This window comes from Agelaius phoeniceus, chromosome 5, assembly GCF_051311805.1.
Source record: "Agelaius phoeniceus isolate bAgePho1 chromosome 5, bAgePho1.hap1, whole genome shotgun sequence".
NCBI lineage: Eukaryota > Metazoa > Chordata > Aves > Passeriformes > Icteridae > Agelaius > Agelaius phoeniceus.
The window spans coordinates 71,581,897-71,604,599 of NC_135269.1; the positions used below are offsets into that span (position 1 = coordinate 71,581,897).

The 22,703-nt window shown below is 39.7% G+C and overlaps 1 protein-coding gene across 2 annotated transcripts in view; it reads right to left on the reverse strand.

Moving 5' to 3' along the window:
* The window catches only part of CHCHD3 (coiled-coil-helix-coiled-coil-helix domain containing 3), a 147,391-nt gene that overhangs the window by 114,340 nt on the left and 10,348 nt on the right, over positions 1 to 22,703 (reverse strand). For both annotated transcript variants that reach the window (XM_054631443.2, XM_054631442.2), the window contains exon 3: positions 8,896 to 8,980. In XM_054631443.2, coding sequence (XP_054487418.1) covers positions 8,896 to 8,980 — 85 coding nt within the window. The remainder of the gene's footprint in view (positions 1 to 8,895; positions 8,981 to 22,703) is intronic.

The following is a 22,703-nucleotide window of genomic DNA, read 5'->3' on the forward strand; positions in this document are numbered from 1 at the left end:
AACCCAAACCATCCCATGATTCTATGATTCCATGATGTCTGTTCTCAAACCCAAGCCAACACTGAAAATATAATTTTAAGGTTATTTTCCACCTTGTCCCACATAACCATCCCTGCCTCAGTCACCCTATTTCAAACACCAGACTTGTCACATCACCCAAACTCTCAATCCAAGCCACACCATCCAGCAGAACCCCCTCATTATCCCTCTCCCTTTCCCAGCTGCCTTCCAACCCCAGCCTAACATCTGTCAAAGGAGAAATCCCTGCTAATGACCACGTGGTTTTATGTGCCAGGCCTTGATCAGGAGATCCAAGACTCGTTTCAAATCTCAGTTATCTCCTCAACTCACTCCAATTAATTCAATTTATCAGCAGCACTTCCATGGACAGCTTGTGAACACTCAGAGCAACAAGGACAGTGACTCTTGTCAGTGGTTGAGTTTTCTTGGAGATTCCTGAGTTGTGGGAGTGTTTTTGGGGCAGTGTTTGGTGTTGGAAGGAGGAGGGGTGAGTAGGAAGGGGGTCAGGTTGTCTGAGGGGATTTTTAATTACACTTCATAAAGCCATTGCTTTTAAAATAGGTGCATTTAGATCAGTATTATACAGAGACAAAATAGATGAGCAAATTCCCACTTTTATGCCTGAGGGACACAGAGAACCTGAGTTAGAATAGTAAAACTGCTTTACATAATTTGTGTATGTTTAGCTAGCCACATAACTCCACTTGAAATTACTTTCCAACTTAATATCCTTCCCCTTGGGATCTGCAACAGCAGTCCTGGAATTATGACAACATTAATTATCCATTAAAATGAAGTGACAGTTAGAAAAATTTTTATTAGTATCATTATTATTATTATTACTATTTTTAAGTGTTTCTCTGCTGCTCATTTGCTGCTTTTCAAAATGAAAGAGCTCAGCAGTTTGAAAGCAAAGGTTTGTTTAAAATTGCCAGGGGGGGAAATAGTTTTCCTCTTTCCTACCTGAATCTGAAACTATGAAGCAGGATTATTTTTGTGGCTGCTCTCTCACCAATGCTCCAAGTCATTTTCCCATCTCTCCTAGAAATAAACTGATCAAGATGAAGCTCGGTATCCAAGTTGTCAGCTGAGATGGCAGGTTTTAAAATCCATGTGAAAAATAAGCCCTTGAAAATTGGGGTTTATAAAGGCAGGAGTGAATTATAGCTCTGCTTTCTCCAATTTTCACCTCCCATCTCCAAGATTCATCTCTCCATATCCTGAGAGCCAGACATAATGGTATTAATGGAGAATCAGAGCAGGAAACCTTGGAGAGTAACTCTGCCATTGCCAAACACCTTTTTTTCTTCTGAAAACAATGCATTTTTTTACTGAAAACAATAAAACTTCAACGGGCTTCTAAGGCAGTTTGATACTTCCCAACTTGATAAACACTTTGATGCTTCCTTGGCATTTTGCAGGTAAAAATCACACACTAAACTTCCCTGCTTTGAAGAACTGCCTGCCCAAAAAGGCTCCTGTTGGAACCCTGACTGCTGAAAATTTTAGATTTTCTATACTGACAGACACTGGCCCTCAAGAGAACACTGCATTTGACCTAAAACTGTAAAAAAAGCTTGCAAAATTGAATGATAAAATTAAAATTATGAGTGAATTGTTTAAATAAAAGTGTATAATATGACCTTATAAAAAAACTTAAAGTTTTAGAGTATAATAATATATATAAAACAAGATGGAAGTTTTAAAATAAAACTAGTCCTTCTTTACCTTCTTTTTCACCTTCTTCATGAGTTTAAATAATATTGTATAATTAAATAAAAAAATCCACATTACGAGACACAAGTATTAAGTGTCTCATATTATTAATTATTAAGTTAAAAGTAAAAATAATTTAAGTATCATTTCTTAATTTATCCTTAAAAAAACCTTATAAAAAATGAAATACATCTCCATTTTAAATTATTAGACTTAAATACTACAGAACACACAAATTATAAAGAGTGCAATATAAATAAGACCTAAGAAACATCTGAATCCAAATCTTTTGCTGAGTGTGAGATCAGACAAGGGAAGTGTCTGCTGAGAGAGGGGGGAGGAACTCAAGGTGGGATGTGAAGCCAAAATCTTCCCAGCCCTGAGGCTGAAGGGGCCCTTTGGCACTCCAAGGGTTTTTGTTTTTTTTAATTTCAAGTTTCAAAGTTATTATTATAGTTAGGTTCCTCCTAACTATATTATTCTTGTTATTACTATTATTATTAATATTACTACTATTATTGTTGTTGCTGCTGTTATTATTAAAATAATATCGTATCATAAGACTATATAATCTTATATTTAATTTTATTATTATTATTATTATTATTATTATTATTATTATTATTATTATTGCTGCTGTTGTTGTTGTTGTTGTTATCCTCACACAATCCATTAAATGTTGGTTTTTGGATTTTTTTCTTCTTTTGTTGAACTGGTTTTTTTGTCTTTTGTTGAGGTTGGGATTGAAGGTATTTGAGACCTTAGTTTGTGTTTAGATTTAGGTGTTTATTATTTTTATTTATGTTATAGTTTTATAGGTAGTGAGTTCTGCAGTTCTTCATTAGTAAGGTACAAAATGATTAACAATCTTTTGTTATAGGGTCTTTTAAGGTTAAATTATTTAATTAAGAAATTATACTTAAATTATTTTCACTTTTAACTTAATAACTATTCACTGGGAGTCTGCAATGCAGATTTTTCTGTCTAATTACAAAATACCACCCAAACCCATGGAGAAGAAGGTGAAGAAGAAGGACCAGCACTGACCTAAAACTTCTATCTTGGCTTTATATCCATTACTGCATTCTAAACCCTTAAACTCTGAGTTTCCCCCCTGTGATCTCACACACTCCTGTCCAAACTGCACCCCCACAATTCCAGTTCCATCATTCCATTCTGGAAGCTTCTCCAGGCCTCAGGGCAGTGCAGGGTTCTCCTGGGGGTCAGTGCCTGGCAGCACAGAAATCTCCAATTCTCAGCAGCCAGAACTCCAGCACAAGGAAAAAGGGTTGATTTTAAGTTTTTATAAAACCAGTTTTATAAAATAAAAATCCCCTTGGCATTCCTTGATGTGATTATCAACTGGGATCTCTGGTTTGACCAAACCAGTGCAGCTACTCTTACCAGGAGATATTAAACTCTTATTTTTGAGCTATCCTATGTCAAAACAATTATCATCACTTTTACTGCTTTGGAGTATTCCCAGCTTTTCCTCTGACTGCCAGCAGCAGAGAAGATGGAGTTTCCCAGACTCTTTCCCCACTTAATCCAAACAATACCAACAGGTCCCTGTGGCAGAACACAAAATAACAGCTATTTCCTAAAAAGGAATTTTTTGCTCCCCCTGAGGACAATCCTCCAGGAAAAAGCAGGTTTCCCAATTCAACATAGTTGATTACTTGGGAAAAAAAAAAAATATCATTTAGGAGGAAAAGAATGCTTTGAAGAAATTTTCATCACAATTAATTAGCTCCCCATATGAACTAAAGATGCATTAAGATGCTCCTCATATCTTTAACTCACTGAAATATAAAATTAATATTGTAAAGAAATCCATAATTTTATTTTCCCCCTTGTTCTCCACACCTGTGCCAGGAAACTGGAATAAACATGTCATTACACCAGAAATCAATAGGAAGTTTTAGAGTATCCACTAGCACAGAAAGGTCAAGCCCCAGTATTGATTTTAATATAACAATTTTGGTTTGCAGTTTCCCAAAGGTTTCTTGTCCAATACTCTTCTTCATTCTTCTCTCGCTTTACATTTCACTGCTGAATTTGTTCTGCACCAACACTCTACTCCAGGTTTACTAAGAGCTCATCATTTATGCAATGTACTGCTGAGACACGACAAAAAAAAAGGTTGGGGGGAGGCACTGAGAGCATCAATGAAACCCCAGAGTGATGAGCAGTTATCTCCAGACCCTCCTTGAAGCACAACAACAAAACAGCAAATAAAAAAATCTCATGGCTACAACTTTAATAACCCATCACAGAGCAACTCCGTGCACCAGGGCGGAGTCAAAGCTCATTTACAGTTTAAAAAGATTCCTCCAAACAGATGAGCATGGCAAAAATAGAGGCTGCAATCAGCTGTCCAGCTGGTGACAGATAAAATGTCACATCCTCTGGAGCCCAGAGAGCCACAGAGAACAAAACCCAGCACTTCATTCCCAGGGAATGTGTCTTAGGTTGAAAGATGTGGCTGGGGGTGTGTGTTCCATCCCCATCTGTCAGAGCTGGGGCAGTTCTCTCTGCTCATGGGGCAGTTTTTTCTTTATCTCTCCCACAGCCAATCCTCCCTGCAGGAGATCTCTGCTGTCCATGGCCACTGAGTGTCCCTGCAGGGCTGATCCAATCCCATCATCCCATGGGGAGATGCTGCATTGCCCAGGGGAGGAGCCAAGCATTCCTACCTGGATCCAATCTGAGCCTGGGCACAGCCCAGCAGCCTTTGCCCAGTGCATTGCCAGAGGAGCAGCTTCTGCTGCCCTGCATTGCCAAAGGGAGCCCAGGCCCATCTCCAGCAGCCCTGGAGCTGCAGAGGAAAACTCCCCCCTTGTGCAGGATCCCTGCTCCAGCAGAGCCACAGCTGGCACTGCAGGAGGGCTGAGCCCCCATGGGATGGGGCTGGGCCACCCCCTGACACACAGGGGGCAGCTCCTGCTCTCACTCTGACAGTGGCTTGGTTTCTTGTTTGTACTGTTGCATTTGAATTTTTAGTTTTCCTCGTAAATAACTCTTATTCCTATTCCCATATCTTTGCCTGAGAGCCCCTTCATTTCAAATTTATAACAATTCAGAGGGAGGGGGTTTGCATTTTCCATTTCAGGGGAGGCTCCTGCCTTCCTCAGCAGACACCTGTCTGTGCAAACCAAGACACAATGCTCAATGAGCTCTCGTCTGCATTACTCAAGGAAAGGATTTTTCAAGAGAAAAGTTACCCAAGTTTGACCACCTGCTCACAGTTGATGAGATGGCAGATACACACAAAAAACTCAGTTATCAAAAGCCACCAGAGAATCCTGGAATGGTTTGAGTGGGAAGGAGCTTAAAGCCCCTCCAGTGCCACCCCATCCATGGCAGGGCCACCTCCCAGTGTCCCAGGCTGCTCCAGCCCCAGTGTCCAGCCTGGCCTGGGGCACTGCCAGGGATGCAGGGGCAGCCCCAGCTGCTCTGGCAATCCCAGCCCAGCCAGGAATTCCTCATTGCCAAGATCCCATCCCTGGCTGCCCTCTGGCACTGGGAGCCATTCCCTGGCTGCTGTCCCTGCAGGCCTTGGCCCCAGTCCCTCTGCAGCTCTCCTGGAGCCCCTTCAGGCCCTGCAATGTGCTGGAAGCTCTCCCTGGAGCCTTCTCCTCTCCTCCTCTGTCATACCTTAAACACTTCTAGAGCAGAGCTGGCAGCAGAATTACTGTAGGACCACCAAAACAAACCAAAGTCTATTTCTAAGCCTTTTCCTGCCTTAAAATTCCTCCTTCCAGCAGGAGTTTTCCTCTAAGAAAGAAGCCCTGGAATCAGAGCACGTCACAGGACATTCCCAACCAAAGTGCAGGGACAGATTTCTGGCACACCAACACCATTCCAGGGATGAATGTACTGAAGATTGAAGGCACTACCATGCCACAGCAGCTTGCAAAACCACCTCAGTCTACATATAATTAATATTTGCCCTGTGCCAAATCATATTGAAAAAGTGGAAGCTGGGAAACACTCACCAAGCAAGAAACTGAACCCCGCCCAAATATCATTAGCCTCAGCTAAATGATTAGCAAAATAAAAAGTCTGAAATTTCTCTGATTTTCAGGGGTGGAAAAAAAGGCAAGTCATCATTCAGGAACGTTCAATTTCCATGGGAAATCACATCCATCACTTGCCTCTGAAGCAGTGGTTTGTATATTTTAGTGGAGGAATCCAGCACTCTGATGAGCTTGGCAGTATCTAAAATTTTATCATTATGCTGATGATAGAAGTTGTTCTTTTTGCTGCCTCAAAATACTTTTTACTTTGCCTGCACTTTTCATTTAAAGCAAACTTGAAAAACAGATTTTACTGAGCACCATCAGTATGGTGGAGCCCAACAAATGAACAGCTTTGTATCCAAGGACAAAGTTAATGGATGGAGTGGATAAATTCTGCTCTCTGATGGGAGAAGGAAATTTAGTTATTTCCCCAATGCCTGTTCTCAAAGCCATGACATTAAAAATTTCCTCATTTTCTAGGGAAATTAGAAAAAAATGCTAAACATTTGCTGAGCTTGTCTAGAATAAGCAGAGAAAAGGCAAAATTGAAATTATCACCCACTGGTCCATTGAGTTGTGTGGATTTCTCTTATTTATTATTCAGAATTCTTCTCTTAATTATCATTTATTACCTGTCACCACTGTCAGGTTTAAGTTTTTGTGTCCATCCTCTCATTTTTATGTTCCCTTGAGTATCACCCTAAGACTGCAGCTCTGCCACATTAACTGCTCCCAGTTACTGTTGCAAACTCTACAAATTCTGTTGTAAATCAATGATCAGCAATTTTCTAAATGAACTTTCCAAAATGAAAACGCTTTCCAGATGAAACATTTCAAAATGTTAAAAAACCCAAAGTGAGGAACAACAGTTGGGTTGAGTAAAAGGAAGAGTAAAGGGGAATCAATGCAGAATTTTGGAAATATATTCCAGGGTGGGTCTAAATCATTATTTTATTAATTATTCCAAGTTCTGTTAAATAGAAGCTGTAATTCATATATTGTTAGAGAGTTGATGGCATTAAAATACAATTTAAGAGTCATTCTTCAGCTCTGATCCCCAAAATAAGCACAGATTGTAACTTTATATAGCAGCCCATCTGTACTGTGTAGGGATGTGTGAATAAATAATTTAGCTGGAAGTTCAAATTAAGATTTCTTCCCTTCACAGTCTGAAATGAGTAAAAGACATTTTGCAATCCAACCCAAATGTGCTCATCCACTGCTCACAGAACAGCACCAAAATCAGCTATTAGGCAGTTGGAATCAGACAAACAAACAGCCCAAAGTTTCAGATATTTTTTATGTTGAAATGTTATTTCATTGAAATATTGGAGAAAAAACCCTGGTTTAGAGAAAGAAGTGAGAATATAAATATGTAAAATATACCATCCATGGTAAAACAATCCATGAGATTAATATGGAGGTAAAAAAGTTAATTTTTATGTTGCATCCCAACAGGATTTCTCTTAAAATTAGCAGGTTATGAAATGAAATTGTTAATAAATCACAAGTGCAAGGTCAAGAAGCTTAAATGTAGAGCTGAGGGTTTTGTTCTGTTTTCCAAAACAGCATCAATGTGTTTGGATTTATATCACAAATTACTACAGCTTATATTCCGTGTTTCTATTAGCTGGAACATTCTGCACATCAAAGACAAAGAATTTACATGAATAATGTGAGTTTCCTGAATGCTTTTAAAACACAAACCTCCACCAGAATTCAGCCCATAAAGACTTTAAGCTTTACTTATAGAAAAACATCTGCATCTTTTACAGTTGTTTCATCCAAGACAAAAAAACCTCCATGCTCTGTTAAAACCAGATTTTTATAATTGCAAATACTGTGTAAAAATGATAATAAAACAACCAAAACCAATGAATTAAATAAATCAGAACTGGAAAAGAATTGAAGCTGTTAACAAATTTGGATCTTTTTCCTTTCTTTATCATCATCATCATTAATTTACTTTGATATTTTACCCCATCTGCTCCCTCCCTTTCACAGACCAAGGCACAGCCCCTGCAAGGAGAATTCTGGAAGGTACTGGAAGTGTCACATTAGAAAATGCTGAAGTTGCAAACCAAATATTTCCAGATTTTAATCCCATTTAGCTGAAGTCTTGAGCATTCAAAAAGCTCCAAAATAACCCAAGTTTTCCTTCCAAAGCCCAGTTGAGGAGAGGGGGGATTTCACTGGAAGTTATTGATTTCCTTTATTGCTGATGCAAAAAAAAAACAGAAAAGCCTGATTTTTTTTTTTTTCCCTGAGACATTAATACAGTCCTATCTAATTATATACTCCATCAACCTAACTCAATTAAATAACAGAATGCTGGGTAGGAAACAACTGAGATCTATGCAGACAGTTGAAGTAGTACTAATTACAGCCTAATTTTTTTTAATCCATCATAATGAGCCTTTCTTCCCATTCTCAGTGGAGGACAGTGTGGAATATTTGTATTTGTACTGAGTGTGTTTGTGTTATCTATTTACAACAATCACTGAAAGGAGAAATCAACACAGAAGTTCAGCAGATACCAAAATTTCTAAATTTAAAGAGGAATTTTTAATTATTAATAATGGCTCTGATCAGGCTTTCAGAATCACTGCAACCTCTAAGAATAAAACATGCCTAAGAAAGGAATATTTCAATATACAGAAAGGAACCAAAAGAGTTTTACTGGTGTGAACTGGTTTAATACAGTATTTTACATATTCAAAGTACCTCAAAACATCCTGGGCATTCCAGAATTCCCAGAAAACTCCAGAATTCCCATTTCAAGGTACTTTTGCTCAAGCCCTGGGGTCACAGGGACCCCACCCTGTTCTGTCTGTGCAGCTCAAAGTGATTATTTGGGCTCCAGAGAAATCAGCAAAATTGAGCTTAAAAGGCAGCAAAAAAAGCCAAGCTCCAGAGGTCAAAGGGGATTTAGAGCAACAGTTTGGATCAGCTCTTACAAGGAAATTCCAGCTCATTTGTTGTTGAACATGGATTTAATATCCAAACCTGCTGCAGTCCCCTGAGCCCTCACAGGCAGTTTGTGCACAAAATTCAGTTATTTCCAGTAAGCAGATAAATAAAATAAAAGCATTAAAGGCAAGCTTGTTTGAAATATTGTTATTATTAATGAACCAACCTTCTCTTCTGAGCTTCAGAGTCTCTCCTGGCTCGTTCCAGTGCCAGTTCCTCAGCTATTCTTTTCTTCAGCTCTTCATCACTAACTGCAATTAAAAGAAAATTCAGTGAAATGTTAACAGAACACAACTCATCCCCAATTACAGAAACAACTGCGTAATACAGTGCCCTCAATTGTTTATTTGCTTTTTTTTCCTCAGAGCAGTCAGAGTTGCTTTCTTGTGGTTTAACCATCTTTGAAATTTTAGCACACCAGTGAGCCTTTAAAAAACTTTCTTATTAAACAGCTTTTCAATTAGTGCAATCTCTCAAAAATTAAACAACATGGACTGTACATTAAATTAAATATTTTCTTCAGAAATATGGCTTTGTAAAGTAAAACCATGGGGATGACACAGAGACATAAACAGTAAAGCCATAAAATGAAGCTTTTTATTCATATAGAACCAAAATAAGTATCTTTGTGTAACAAATCAAGTATTATCAGATGCATTTTACACAACAAAGCTCTTACAACACCCTAAATATTCATATCTCTAGATCCTACAGAAAGATTTTGCCCCAAATTCTCCTGATTTTAATCAAGATCTGGAAAGAACATTTCCTTCACTTAGATTCTGTCAGATGAATCAGTGAAACTCTGCTAAACAACAAAAAAACCAGGGAAGCAACTTCTTCAAGAATACAAACGGAGGGAGAAAAGAGGGAGAGCCACCAATCCTGCAAGGCTGAAAGACATCTCCAAAACCACCAAAATCCATCTTAATCCTAATCCTGCCTGGAATAAAGCCCAACCTACACCAAACTGAAGCTGTGCCATGCTCTGGATTTCCAGAAAATTCCCTCACTCCCGCCTCAGATCCCCCTCCATGGAAGCCCAGAGCTCCAGGGTGGGATCCCACCCCAAAACACCCAGGAAAACAGAACTGCTGAACCCCAAAAAGGGCCATAAAAACCCTGCACAGGAAAATCAAGCCCAGGGAAATTCAAATTCATTTTTAGGCTCTGGAGGGTCTCTGTGACCTCATGTCCAGGAGCTGGGTTTATCTGCAAAGATTATCCAAAATCATTATTCCCACATTTCTGTTCTAGTTCAGCCTCCCTGCAATTCTGCTCATGCTAAAGCAGCCTCACAAAAGGGTTTTATGAATGAATGAAGCAGCTTCATCAATTTTATGGGAGTTTTGGCCAACTAATCCAGTTAGAAATATCTTTGGAAAAGCAGCAGGAATCGATATCCATCGTGCCAGGCCCAGGAAATGCTGAGATCACAGAAACAGAGGGAAAAGTGGGGGCAAACTTCGAAATTACCAGTGAGACCCCAGCCTAAAAAATATTTTAAAATTAAAATTCCAAGGGAAATATGAACCTTTCCACAGATCTCTAGCAAAAAGCTGGGTGAAAAAGGAAACCCCCATTTTATTGGGATTACCTTGATTGACATAACATTAATTATCATTAACTATTAACAAACATTACTATTACAAACATTAATTATCTTGTTCACCAGCATCTACAGAATGAAATTTATGGTTCTGATGTACAAAAATGAGTCCAAGAACTCCAAGAGACCAGAGGATGGTTTATGTCATAATGAGGAGGGATTCAGGCAGCAGCCAATAAAGACATTTGACCTGAACAATCAATTAGGCTGCCCATCGATCAGGCAAATACTAATAGGGAATAAAAGTGGAGCTATAGATCATTCAATGGAATTATTGTAAGATGTAATTGGGTAGCTCCCAAATGGGAGCTTTATGATATTTCAGTTACAAAAAAAAAAAAAAAAAAAAAATTAAAAATTGTAGTTCTACAAGGAGGAGGGATTTGTTCTAGGGGAAAAAGCATTTAAAAAAAGAAAAGGGAATTTCTTTGAGAGAGGATCAGGAAAAGAGTGTTTAACATTAAATGTTAAATAACATTTCTGATGGCCATCTCTGCTCACACAACAGGGCATTAAAAACATAGAGCTGACCACTGAAATACTAGATAATATTAAACCTGGGGGGTGCAAGACTGCAAAAATATTAATATATTAATATTCTATTAAACATTAAATTATTATTGCATAGCCATTCCCACCACCACCCCCTTTAACACTAGAAGTTCCTCAGGATGCTGAAACCAGTGTCAGCTTCATCCCAGAGCAAAGTGGGAAGATTTTCAGGTACATTTACAAGGTCACACCTGCACCCCAGGGCTTCCCCTGCTCCTCCAGGAGGACAAACCAAAGTGTGAGGTGAGTGTGAGAGTGCACAGCTCCCATCACAAACCCATCTGTGAGCTGGGCAGTGAAGGGAACACACTGCAAACACCAGGAACAGCTGCTCTGGCCCCTCAGCACAGCCAGGGACGGGTGTTTGATGGGCAGAGTTCTCCTGGGATAATGGGGATGGAAAAACACTGGGATAATGGGGATGGGCACCCCAAAGAGACTGCAGAGATGCCTTGAGAAGGCTGAGCTGGAACAGAGGCTGGGCAGAGTTCCAGAATAAAGCAGGGATTGATGAAAAGGGTCTCCTCCATGGATGCACCTTGGGCAGATTCACAGAATTCCCAGAATCCCTGGGTTTGGGAGAGACCTTCAAGGCCATGGAGCCCAGCCCAGCCCCTGGCCCCCAGTGCCACATCCAGGCTGTCAAACACACCCAGGGCTGGGGACTGCACCACCTCCCTGGGCAGCCATTGCAGAACTTGATCCCCCTTGCTGGAAAAGCTTTTTCCTGCTCTCCAGCCTGGATTTCCCTTGGCACAGCTGGAGGCTGTGTGCTCTGGTTGTGTCAGTGCTGCTGGAGAAAGAGCCCAAGGGCAGCTGAGCACAGGCACCTTTCAGGAGCTGCAGAGAGCGATGGGGGCAGCCCTGAGTCTCCTTTGCTGCAGGCTGAGCACCCCCAGCTCCCTCAGGGGCTCCTCTCAGGCTTTGTGTTCCCGGCCCCTCTCCAGCCTCGCTGCCCCTCTGGATGCACTCAAGGGTTCAAGATGAACCAAAATGGCCCCAAAATGCACCAGCGCTCCCGGGGTCTCTCCCTGGGATCAGTTCTGCTCCATTTGCATCTTGCAGTTCATTGTCCCATTCCAGCTTTAGCCCCTGCAGTCCCACCCTGCTTGTTTTTCTCTCTCCAGCCCACGGGGTTTGTGCTCCTGGGCTGAGATTTGGGGCATTTGTCCTTGGTGCCCAGCTGGAGCAGGAATTGTTTTGTCTCCCTGCTCTGTGCACAGAGCTCACCATCCCATAATATGAAGCCCAGACCCACACACTAAAGCAGCACAGAATGGGAAAAATAGAAAAGCTGAACCTGAGGCATCAGCACAGTGCTCTGAGAGGCACCAAAGTGCTCCCAGACACAGAATGTTTGTGCTGGGTTTGTGTGGGCAGGGTTTGGGGTTGGGGGTGGTTTCTGGGAGCTCCCGCCACATCCAGAGCCAATTCCAGGATGGGCCCACCAGGCTGGGCCAGCCAGGAATGGTGGTGATGCCTCTGGGATAACGGATTTTAAAAGAAAGAAAAAGTATTGTGCACCTGGACAGAGCAGAATGGAGCGAGAATATGAGAGGAACCCCCTGCAGAAACCCAGGAGCTGCTCCAGAGCTGACATTCCCAGGAGATTCCATGGGAATTCCATTAAATTTATTTTCTCTCCCCTCCCAGCTGTGGAGGGCACTGAGGGAGAAGCTTTGGTGGGAGTCTGGATCCACACAGGGTCAACAGTGATAAAATCCAGCAAGCTCCTGCCAGGATCTGGGCAGACCAAGCAGGGACTGTCCAGGCACAAGGAATTTTTGCCATTTTGGTGGCCTCTGGGAAACACCCTGACTTTTCTTATTTGTCCACTAATTCTTCAGGCAAAGTTTGAAGGACAATTTCTTCCTAAAATCAAACCTAGACCCATCCTCCTTCAGCTTAAGGCCATTCCTCCTTGTCCTGTGCCCTTGTGGAAAAGCAGATTTCAACACTTCTCCATTCAGTCTGCTCCAGAGCCCAACATTCCATCCATCCAACATCCTTTGGCAAACCTGAGAAAGGCTCATCCCACCATCTTTTTAAACTGCCACAAGCCCTGATTTCTACTAAAAATATATTTATAAGGAGTTTACAACGCCATTTGCTTAACCCTTTGTACGAGTGTGCCAAGCCATTTGCTTAACCCTTTGTATGAGTGTGCCAAGCCATTTGCTTAACCCTTTGTATTTATTTTTATAAATATTTATTGAATATTTATTCAATATTTAATTTTTATTAATCTGAAGCCCACTCGTGCTTCAAAATCAGACAAATAAAGAACCAGAAAACCAAGATATTCCACAGGATCCAAAAGGTTTTTGGGCAGTTGCAAGGACAACTGACAGAGGAGCAGAAGGGACTGAAGCATTTCTCACTTCCCATCAGTTCCTGATGTTTCAGATGCATAAAATGTGCTTTGCTTTGGAATTCCAAAGGCCACCCATGAGCAGGATGGGAGCAAAGCTTCACATGATGCCAATTCTTGAGGAACCATCAGCAGTTTTCTCCTCCACATCTACAACAGCTTGGCACAGAAAGATTTTTACAACTCTTGAAGTATTTGACTCCAACTCCTCAGCCTTTGTTTATCACAAGATCCAAATCCATACCTTTTTCCTCTCTCTCTAAAGCAGCAAAGAAACAATCAGCAGGATGGCAGGATTACACCCCGAGCAGTAAACAACAAACCTCAGGGAAAGCAGACACCTGCAGCCTCAGAAATGTTAGCCTGAGAAATCAGCAATGTGAGATGAACAAATTATTCAAATAACTTCCAGCCTGCAGAGCTGGGAATCTGCCCATTAGCCCTACATTTGGAAAAAAAAAACATTAATGCAAACAGCATTTAGTGGGCAGGCACCTTCACTAAATTCTCTGGAAAGGGCAGGTGCATTAAGTTATTAATGAAGAGACACTTAGCTTTGGTACAATCAAATGTCTTTTAGAAAATACTTAGCTAGGTAATGTTCAGATAATGAATTAAAACAAAAAACACCACACAAAAAATGCCTAAGTTCTGTTTTTCCTTCTAGTTAAGCTTGGCTATTTAAAAGAAAAAGGCTGTCCAGTGAACAGGACACTGGGAGGTTGTTCCAAGTTCTCCACATAATCTTTGTTTCTTCTCCAGGTTGAACAGCCCCAACTTTCTCAGCCTCTCTTTGTAGGAGAGGTGCTCCAGTCCCTTTATTAAATTCGTGCCCTCCTCTGGACTTATCCAACAGAAGTTGGATCATTTGTCCTTGGTCCCCAGCTGGAGAAGGAATTGTTTTGGCTCCCTGCTCTGGGAAGAGAGCTCACCATCCCATAATATGAAGCTCTGGGGGTGGTTTCTGGAAGATTCCTCCAGAAGGAAGAAGGTTAAAGGGAAAGAGAGGGTGTAAAGAATTAAAGAATATGAAATATTAGTCAGAAATGAGGCACCTCCACCGTGTTCAATCAGCCACACCCCAAGCCAGGATAAACTTGGCTAAAATCTCTTTCACTTCCACCAAAATTCATGGACTTAACCCAACAATCCCTTTGGAACACTCCCCAAACAGAGAACACAGCTCCAAGGTCCCTCCCAACCATGGGAAAACTCCTTTTTGTGCTGCAAAAACCAAATCCCAGTGAATTCCTGCAGTTTCTGCCTTTCCCCTCTGGCACTGAAAACCAACATCTGGGCAGTCAAACCATGGATCCATCCAAGGGGAAGTTCTCCCATCCCTCGAAGTAGGAATATGAAAACCAACATCAGGGCAGTCAAACCATGGATCCATCCAAGGGGAAGTTCTCCCATCCCTTGAAGTAGGATTATGAAAACCAACATCTGGGCAGTCAAACCATGGATCCATCCAAGGGGAAGTTCTCCCATCCCTTGAAGTAGGATTATGAAAACCAACATCTGGGCAGTGAAACCATGGATCCATCCAAGGGGAAGTTCTCCCATCCCTCGAAGTAGGAATATGAAAACCAACATCAGGGCAGTCAAACCATGGATCCATCCAAGGGGAAGCTCTCCCATCCCTTGAAGTAGGAATATTTGGGACAGGGCACCTCAGGGCTGCCTTCAGCCCCATCATCTGCCTCAGCTGCTGGCACAGTGAGGGAATTCATGAAAATATCACCAGGAAAATTCCTGATTGTACCTTAAGGCTCAGAAATATTGGATCAGGAACCTCACGTGCCTGGTGCCTTCCCAGCTCACACACATCAGGGCTCTTCCACAATTAAAACCATTTCCCACCCACATTTCAACTCCAGATGTGTACAATTCAAATATTATAATATGCAAATAGCCTTGATTTATTCTTTCTGCCTAATAAAAGCTCTGGTTTGATCCAGATCTAAATTCCACAGGCCAAAAATCTTCAGTAAGAACAGAAGGAATTTTTTCCCTCAGACACTGCCCAGGGAAGCTGTGGCTGCCCCATCCCTGGAATTGTCCAAGGTTGAGTTGGATGGAGCTTGGAGCACCCTGGGATAGGGGAAGAGATAATTTCAATGTCAATGAAAGCTGTAGGAAATGTATTTGTTGTGTTTAAATCAGGTGGGAAGACAACACCACCATGAAATCTACCCTGCTTTCCTTAATTTTTAGTTCTCAAAGAGGACTGGATTTGCTGGGAGCAGCATAGAGGAGAAAATAGGAAATTATTTTTAAAAAATTTAGTGGGTTTCAAATACTGCTGTACCTGATCTTTAACCTTATAAATAACCCAAATTAGCCTTGCACTCAATGAAACAATAATGAACCATTCCTTCAGTGCACCAGCAGAAAGAAAACCCTAAAACCACTAAAAAAGTAATTTCTGTGCTTTAAAACCCAGCATTTAACCTGCTGTGGGCTTCCTTAAATATTATTATTTTTAAAGAGCATTCTCAAGAATAAACTCTACTTTCAGATTCATACAATTTTAACTACCAACACACCCAGCAACTTTTCCACTGAAATTCCCAATTCCAGGCACTTCCTCCAATCAGGAATTCAGTACAAACACAGCTCCCCTCCAAGGACAGAAATTTTTATGAACTGTTAAATATTGGTAATGTGCAGGAATATTTCAGACGAGCTCATAGGCTAATGAAATACAAAAACAATGCAATTAAGTGCACATAATTTAAAAATATTTAATATTTTACTTTCCAAAGGCGCTCTTGCATAGATTACATTCCCTATTTTCCAATGTAAATGTGGGTATCAATCAATTTATACTAATTTCAATTAGAAACAAGACAGTGCATGGTCTAGAAGAAACAAAACAAAGTCAGTTCTTATTATATTTGGAATATTCTCCTTTCAATATCCCATTAATGTTGGGATAAAGCAAAATACACTGGATTTCTGAGGGGGCTGGAAAAAACAGGATGAGGAGGTTTTCCCCTGTGACTCCTTGAATTAGGTTCTACCTGCCTGTGCTAACAGCTCTGTTTTATAAAAACAATTTGTTTCTGAGATTGACTCCACCAAAAATATGTGGGTTTGACATATTTTTGATAGTTTGAAATATCCTGTCTTGGAAGAGTTGAATTTGATAAACAGGTGACAGACACAGGGATGTTGTGCAAGAGAAAAAACATGAAATATGTTCAATACAACTCAAAATATGGGAGAGCCCATAAAATCAGGTATTTCCCACCAGTAAGTGCAGTGAGTTAAAAAAAGCCAGTTAATATAAATTCCCCTAATTTTTAGTTTCTGCAGGAACTCCTGCTGTGTGGATAAATGATTGTGTGGAGTTTTAACGTGACTTTTTCAATTTTTCTCGATGCCTCTGGAAGGGAGGGAATTATTTCAACCAAAACTTCTTCATAACTCCCAACTCTGTAATCAAATATAGAGATAATAACTTGTTATTTGAAGTCATTTTGCCCTCCTGTTAATTTAAAATAATTAATAAAAATAATGAAACAGAAGTATCAGACACCTTTAAAATATCATCCCTGCCTTCAAGTGAATACAGCAGTGGAGAAAATTCCCATTTCACCTGTTTCAGTAATCCCTGCTCCACACACAGAGGAAGGCTTTTCTTGTGGAACACAATGGATAAAAGCATCAGGATTCCGTAATTCAACATTAAAAAAATAATCATCATATTGTAAGCAATGATAAGAAGGATTTGATGATTCTGCTTTCAAGAGGATTAAGCATGTGGTGTCCTTTCAGGACAGTTTAAGTTGTCCACTTCCTGATCTCTATGGTTCAGAAGTTTATTGTAAAGCTATTTTATCTGACAGTGCAGGGAAATTTACTGGTGTTCTTTTCGTCTTCTTGGAAAAAAAATCTGTTTTAAATTCTTTCACGTGTATTTCAACAAACTCCTTCTACCACTGCAGAGAACAGGGAAATAATTACGGATTTTTACACGTAGCAGATAAGTAAAAAACTGGTTTTTTAACTGAAACATCTCTTAGAAATCACAACTAATGCCAACCACTCCTGCTCAGTCCAACATTCCCAAATAGCCCTGCACTGCCAGGGCTACAAAAATAGCAAATTTTGATGTTCAGCTCATCTGCCACCATCATCTCTAAGGAGGAATCTCCAGCTGGGATTGTGCACCAGCGGTGGCATTGAAAAGTCATCCTTGGCCCCTTTCAGCTCTGGCCTGGAGCCACTTTGGGCAGGAAAAAGGAGATCACAGAGCTGCTCATCACTCACTCATAGAGACATTTTTATACCTTTCCATGGGCAGAAACACTGGCTCCAAGCATGGAATTTTATTGAAAACTATTCACATTCCAGCTCTTTGTGGGACAGGTGGCTCTGCTTTTATAGATCAGCACACCCCAAACCTGCACCCAGCACTCATTTTGACTCATGTTAATTAAAGCCATTCATTAAGTTGTTCCTTGATGCCATAGATCAAATGTGTGTGACATTAATTCTTTTTTTAAAGTGGGGACATTGGCCCAGAGAAGGTCCTGCATCCCTGGAATGTCCAAGGCCAGGCTGGACAGGGCTTGGAGCAACCTGGGACAGTGAAAGGTGTCCCTGCCCATGGCACAAAATAATTATTAAAGTCCTTCTAAGCCAAACCAGTCCATAATTCTGTTATCTTAAGGGTCTTTTCCTACCTAAATGAGTGAGGAAATCCAGCAAGAAGGAGGATGGAAAGAATAATGCAGAATTTTAAAAGCGTTGGTAAGGTGGAAGGGGAAGCGGTGAGACTCAGAGAAGCAAATCTACAATTAAACCAGGAAAAGACAAGAATGATGGAAAAAGAAAGTGAACAAGAATGGTGGAAAAGGTGCTTTGAGAGAGGTTTTGTAACCATTCTGCAGCAGATCCACATCCAGTATGATTTTTCCCCATCTGTCCTAAGCACATTCCTCTGAGGAAGGTTTTAGGAATGCCACAAAACTCTGCAACAGTGCCACTGGCACCATTCCCAAGATAGCAAAAAACATGTCAATAAATTCATTGTAATAAATTGTAACTGTTAATAATTGTAATTGTTAATATATTGTGATTGTTAATAAATTGTAATTGTTAATATATTGTAATTGTTAATATATTGTAATTGTTAATAACAATTGTAATTGTTAATGAATTATCCTTGTCATATCTACCTCTGTGGCTAAAACTGCTTAATAACTTTCAAAGCTATTCTGGGGGAGAAAAACATAAGAGTCCATAATCCTTTTTTTTTTTTTTTTTTTGTGAAAAAAAAACAAGCAGTGGAAGTGTCCTTACAGGTAAAGGTTAATGAAAGAAAAAAGAAGATAACACTCATCAATAGCTCTGCTGATCCCATTAAACAGATTTCTCAGTGGTTGGAGTTGCATGGCAAGATAAATCAGGATATCAAGCTTCCACATTGTACATTTAAAGCCATTTAACACTAAATTTTAAAGGGATTTAAAAAATGTTCCCAGTAGAAGGTGAATATTGAGAAAAGTAAAACAGGTGACTATCTCCATATCAAGTCCTAATTTCATTTATCGATGACAGGGGCACCAAAAGGCTGCACAAATTCTGAAAGCAATCACTGCATCTCAAACTGGGGACAAAGAAAGCAGCAGTGAGAAATAAGTGGATCTTTAGGAGCTGTTGTGGCGTGCTCAAATCTCATCTCCTGTTCATTCAGTCAGCTGATAACAAGAGGCTGCTACAAAGGATCCAGCAGAGCAGAGCAAAGCAGAATTGTACCATTTGTTTATTCAGCTCTGATGGAAAGTGCAGCACGTTCAGGTTTGGGATTGCTGACTGGAAAAGGGATGAGGGAAAGAATTTAAACATTTGTACAACGTCCTGGACATGAGAATCGCTTTTAAAAAGGAGAATTTTCAAGAATTTCTTGCCTTGAAGACAAGATTTCCATAGTCCAACAGCCCACAGAGCAGCTTGTTTTGGAGAATAATCTGGAAGTGAATTCAGTGAGCAAGTGGGAAAAAACATTTATTTCATGTAATATTAACAACAGGAGCCAAGAAGTCAGCTTGGAAATAGCCAATATTCACATTTCAAATATCTGCACCCTCAAGGAACTCCTAGAAAGGATTTATTTCTCCCAAGGAAACTGGAGGTGATTTATACACTTTGTGATGCTTTTTCTCCAACTCCAGCCAAAGCAGCTTTTTTTATTGAATTATCAGCACACAGCTACAGCATTGTCAACTTTGAAATGTGTGTTTTCAGCCCAATATGCAGGCCTGTATTGCTGCTTTTAATAATAACTGAAAACAGGCTGCAAACAATATGTAATTATGATGTTTATGGTTATTTTCATTATTCAGAAACGGTATAAAAATAAAAGATAATGCTGAAATGCTTGAAGTTCTCACAACATCATTAATCCAACACCTGCATTTTTAATGATCTGCAATGAGATCTGCTAATCAAAATCACTTGTGCCAATGACTGGTCTCAGTTGATGAAATACTTACTAAAAATGGTGGTTTTTTAGTGCTACAAATTGTAAGCAGGAAGAAAACCAAGGTACTACAGGGGAAAAAAAGAGGCTGAAGAGTTGAAATATGAAAATCTTAAGGAGAAAGAATAATTTGATTATCACAAAGATGCTCCCAGATAATTCAGGAATTACTAAGGTTCACTTTGAGTAGAACATTCTGTTTTCTTCTGCCAACAGAGTAGAATAAAAGCAAAAATAAATGTGTTCAACACAGGCACAGAAACACAAAATCACCGAGTTCTGACCAACATGATCTGGTATCAGTGGTGCTCCTCCCAAAATTCCAGCTTCCTTAGGTTTCTGCTTAACACCAAAATCACTCTTCTGAATAGCCACTGCCTTTTAATTCTTCCTACCCATTTCTCCTGATATATTTTTTTTCCTCCTTAAATTTCCTAAGTTGGTGCCATGTCCCCTTGTGGAGAAATGTCAATCAGTAGGATCAGGGATAATGGAGATTTTGATCAAGGATAAACTGCTTCCCTCTCCTGGATGGGGGAAAAGGAGAGGGGAAAAAGGAGGGGGAAAAGGAAAGAAAGGAAAAGGAAAGAAAGGAAAAGGAGGAAAAGGAAAAGGAGGAAAAGGAAAGAAAGGAAAAGGAAAGAAAGGAAAAGGAAAGAAAGGAAAAGGAGGAAAAGGAAAAGGAGGAAAAGGAAAAGGAGGAAAAGGAAAGAAAGGAAAAGGAGGAAAAGGAAAAGGAGACAAGGAAAAGGAGACAAGGAAAAGGAAAGAAAGGAAAAGGAAAAGGAAAAGGAAAAGGAAAAGGAAAAGGAAAAGGAAGAAAAGGAAAGAAAGGAAAAGGAAAGAAAGGAAAAGGAGAAAAGGAAAAGGAAAGAAAGGAAAAGGAAAGAAAGGAAAAGGAAAGAAAGGAAAAGGAGAAAAGGAAAAGGAAAGAAAGGAAAAGGAGAAAAGGAAAAGGAGAAAAGGAAAGAAAGGAAAAGGAAAAGGAAGAAAAGGAAAAGGAAGAAAAGGAAAGAAAGGAAAAGGAAAAGGAAGAAAAGGAAAGAAAGGAAAAGGAAAGAAAGGAAAAGGAAAGAAAGGAAAAGGAGAAAAGGAAAAGGAAAGAAAGGAAAAGGAGAAAAGGAAAAGGAGAAAAGGAAAAGGAAAAAAGGAAAAGGAGAAAAGGAAAAGGAGAAAAGGAAAAGGAAAGAAAGGAAAAGGAAAGAAAGGAAAAGGAAAGAAAGGAAAAGGAGAAAAGGAAAAGGAGAAAAGGAAAAGGAAAGAAAGGAAAAGGAAAGAAAGGAAAAGGAGAAAAGGAAAAGGAGGAAAATGAAAAGGAGGAAAAGGAAAAGGAGAAAAGGAAAAGGAGAAAAGGAAAAGGAGGAAAAGGAAAAGGAAAGAAAGGGAAAGGAAAGAAAGGAAAAGGAGAAAAGGAAAAGGAAAGAAAGGAAAAGGAGAAAAGGAAAGAAAGGAAAAGGAAAGAAAGGAAAAGGAAAGAAAGGAAAAGGAAAGAAAGGAAAAGGAAAAAAGGAAAAGGAAAAAAAGGAAAAGGAGAAAAGGAAAAGGAGAAAAGGAAAAGGAAAGAAAGGAAAAGGAAAGAAAGGAAAAGGAAAGAAAGGAAAAGGAAAGAAAGGAAAAGGAAAGAAAGGAAAAGGAAAGAAAGGAAAAGGAAAGAAAGGAAAAGGAGAAAAGGAAAAGGAAAGAAAGGAAAAGGAAAGAAAGGAAAAGGAAAGAAAGGAAAAGGAAAGAAAGGAAAAGGAAAGAAAGGAAAAGGAAAGAAAGGAAAAGGAGGAAAAGGAAAGAAAGGAAAAGGAGAAAAGGAAAAGGAGAAAAGGAAAAGAAAAGGAAAGAAAGGAAAAGGAAAGAAAGGAAAAGGAAAGAAAGGAAAAGGAAAGAAAGGAAAAGGAAAGAAAGGAAAAGGAGAAAAGGAAAAGGAGGAAAATGAAAAGGAGGAAAAGGAAAAGGAGGAAAAGGAAAAGGAGAAAAGGAAAAGGAAAGAAAGGGAAAGGAAAGAAAGGAAAAGGAGAAAAGGAAAAGGAGAAAAGGAAAAGGAGAAAAGGAAAAGGAAAGAAAGGAAAAGGAAAGAAAGGAAAAGGAGAAAAGGAAAGAAAGGAAAAGGAGAAAAGGAAAAGGAAAGAAAGGAAAAGGAGAAAAGGAAAAGGAAAAAAAGGAAAAGGAGAAAAGGAAAAGGAGAAAAGGAAAAGGAGAAAAGGAAAAGGAAAGAAAGGAAAAGGAAAGAAAGGAAAAGGAAAGAAAGGAAAAGGAGAAAAGGAAAAGGAAAGAAAGGAAAAGGAAAGAAAGGAAAAGGAAAGAAAGTAAAAGGAGAAAAGGAAAAGGAGAAAAGGAAAAGGAGAAAAAGGAAAAGGAGAAAAGGAAAAGGAAAGAAAGGAAAAGGAAAGAAAGGAAAAGGAAAGAAAGGAAAAGGAAAGAAAGGAAAAGGAAAGAAAGGAAAAGGAAAGAAAGGAAAAGGAGGAAAAGGAAAAGGAGGAAAAGGAAAAGGAGAAAAGGAAAAGGAGGAAAAGGAAAAGGAGGAAAAGGAAAAGGAGGAAAAGAAGGAAAAGGAGGAAGAGGAAAGGAAGGAAGAGGAAAGGAGGAAAAGAGGAGGAAACCAAAAGTGAAGCATCTTGGACAAACCTTCAACTCCTTCAGTGAAAAGTTCCAGAGATAAAAGGAGAAGCAGAACCTTTCTGGGAAGGAACCATCTCCCACCCTAAAAAAGCAGCTGAGATTAAATGCTTGTTTTTATGTGATTAACATGAGGTGAAATCAAACGTGGTTAATGAAGCTAAAAATGAGAATCTGATAAATTGGCTCTGTGAAGCATTGCCAGAGGCACACAATAAACCTTGCAAAAAAACAAGAAAAGGGAAGAAATGTCCTTTCCTTACTCCTTAAATTTCTATTTCAACCAACAGGTAGGAATATCTGAAGCCCAATTTTCAGCCTGGTGTTGGCCAAAACTTTCATATGATA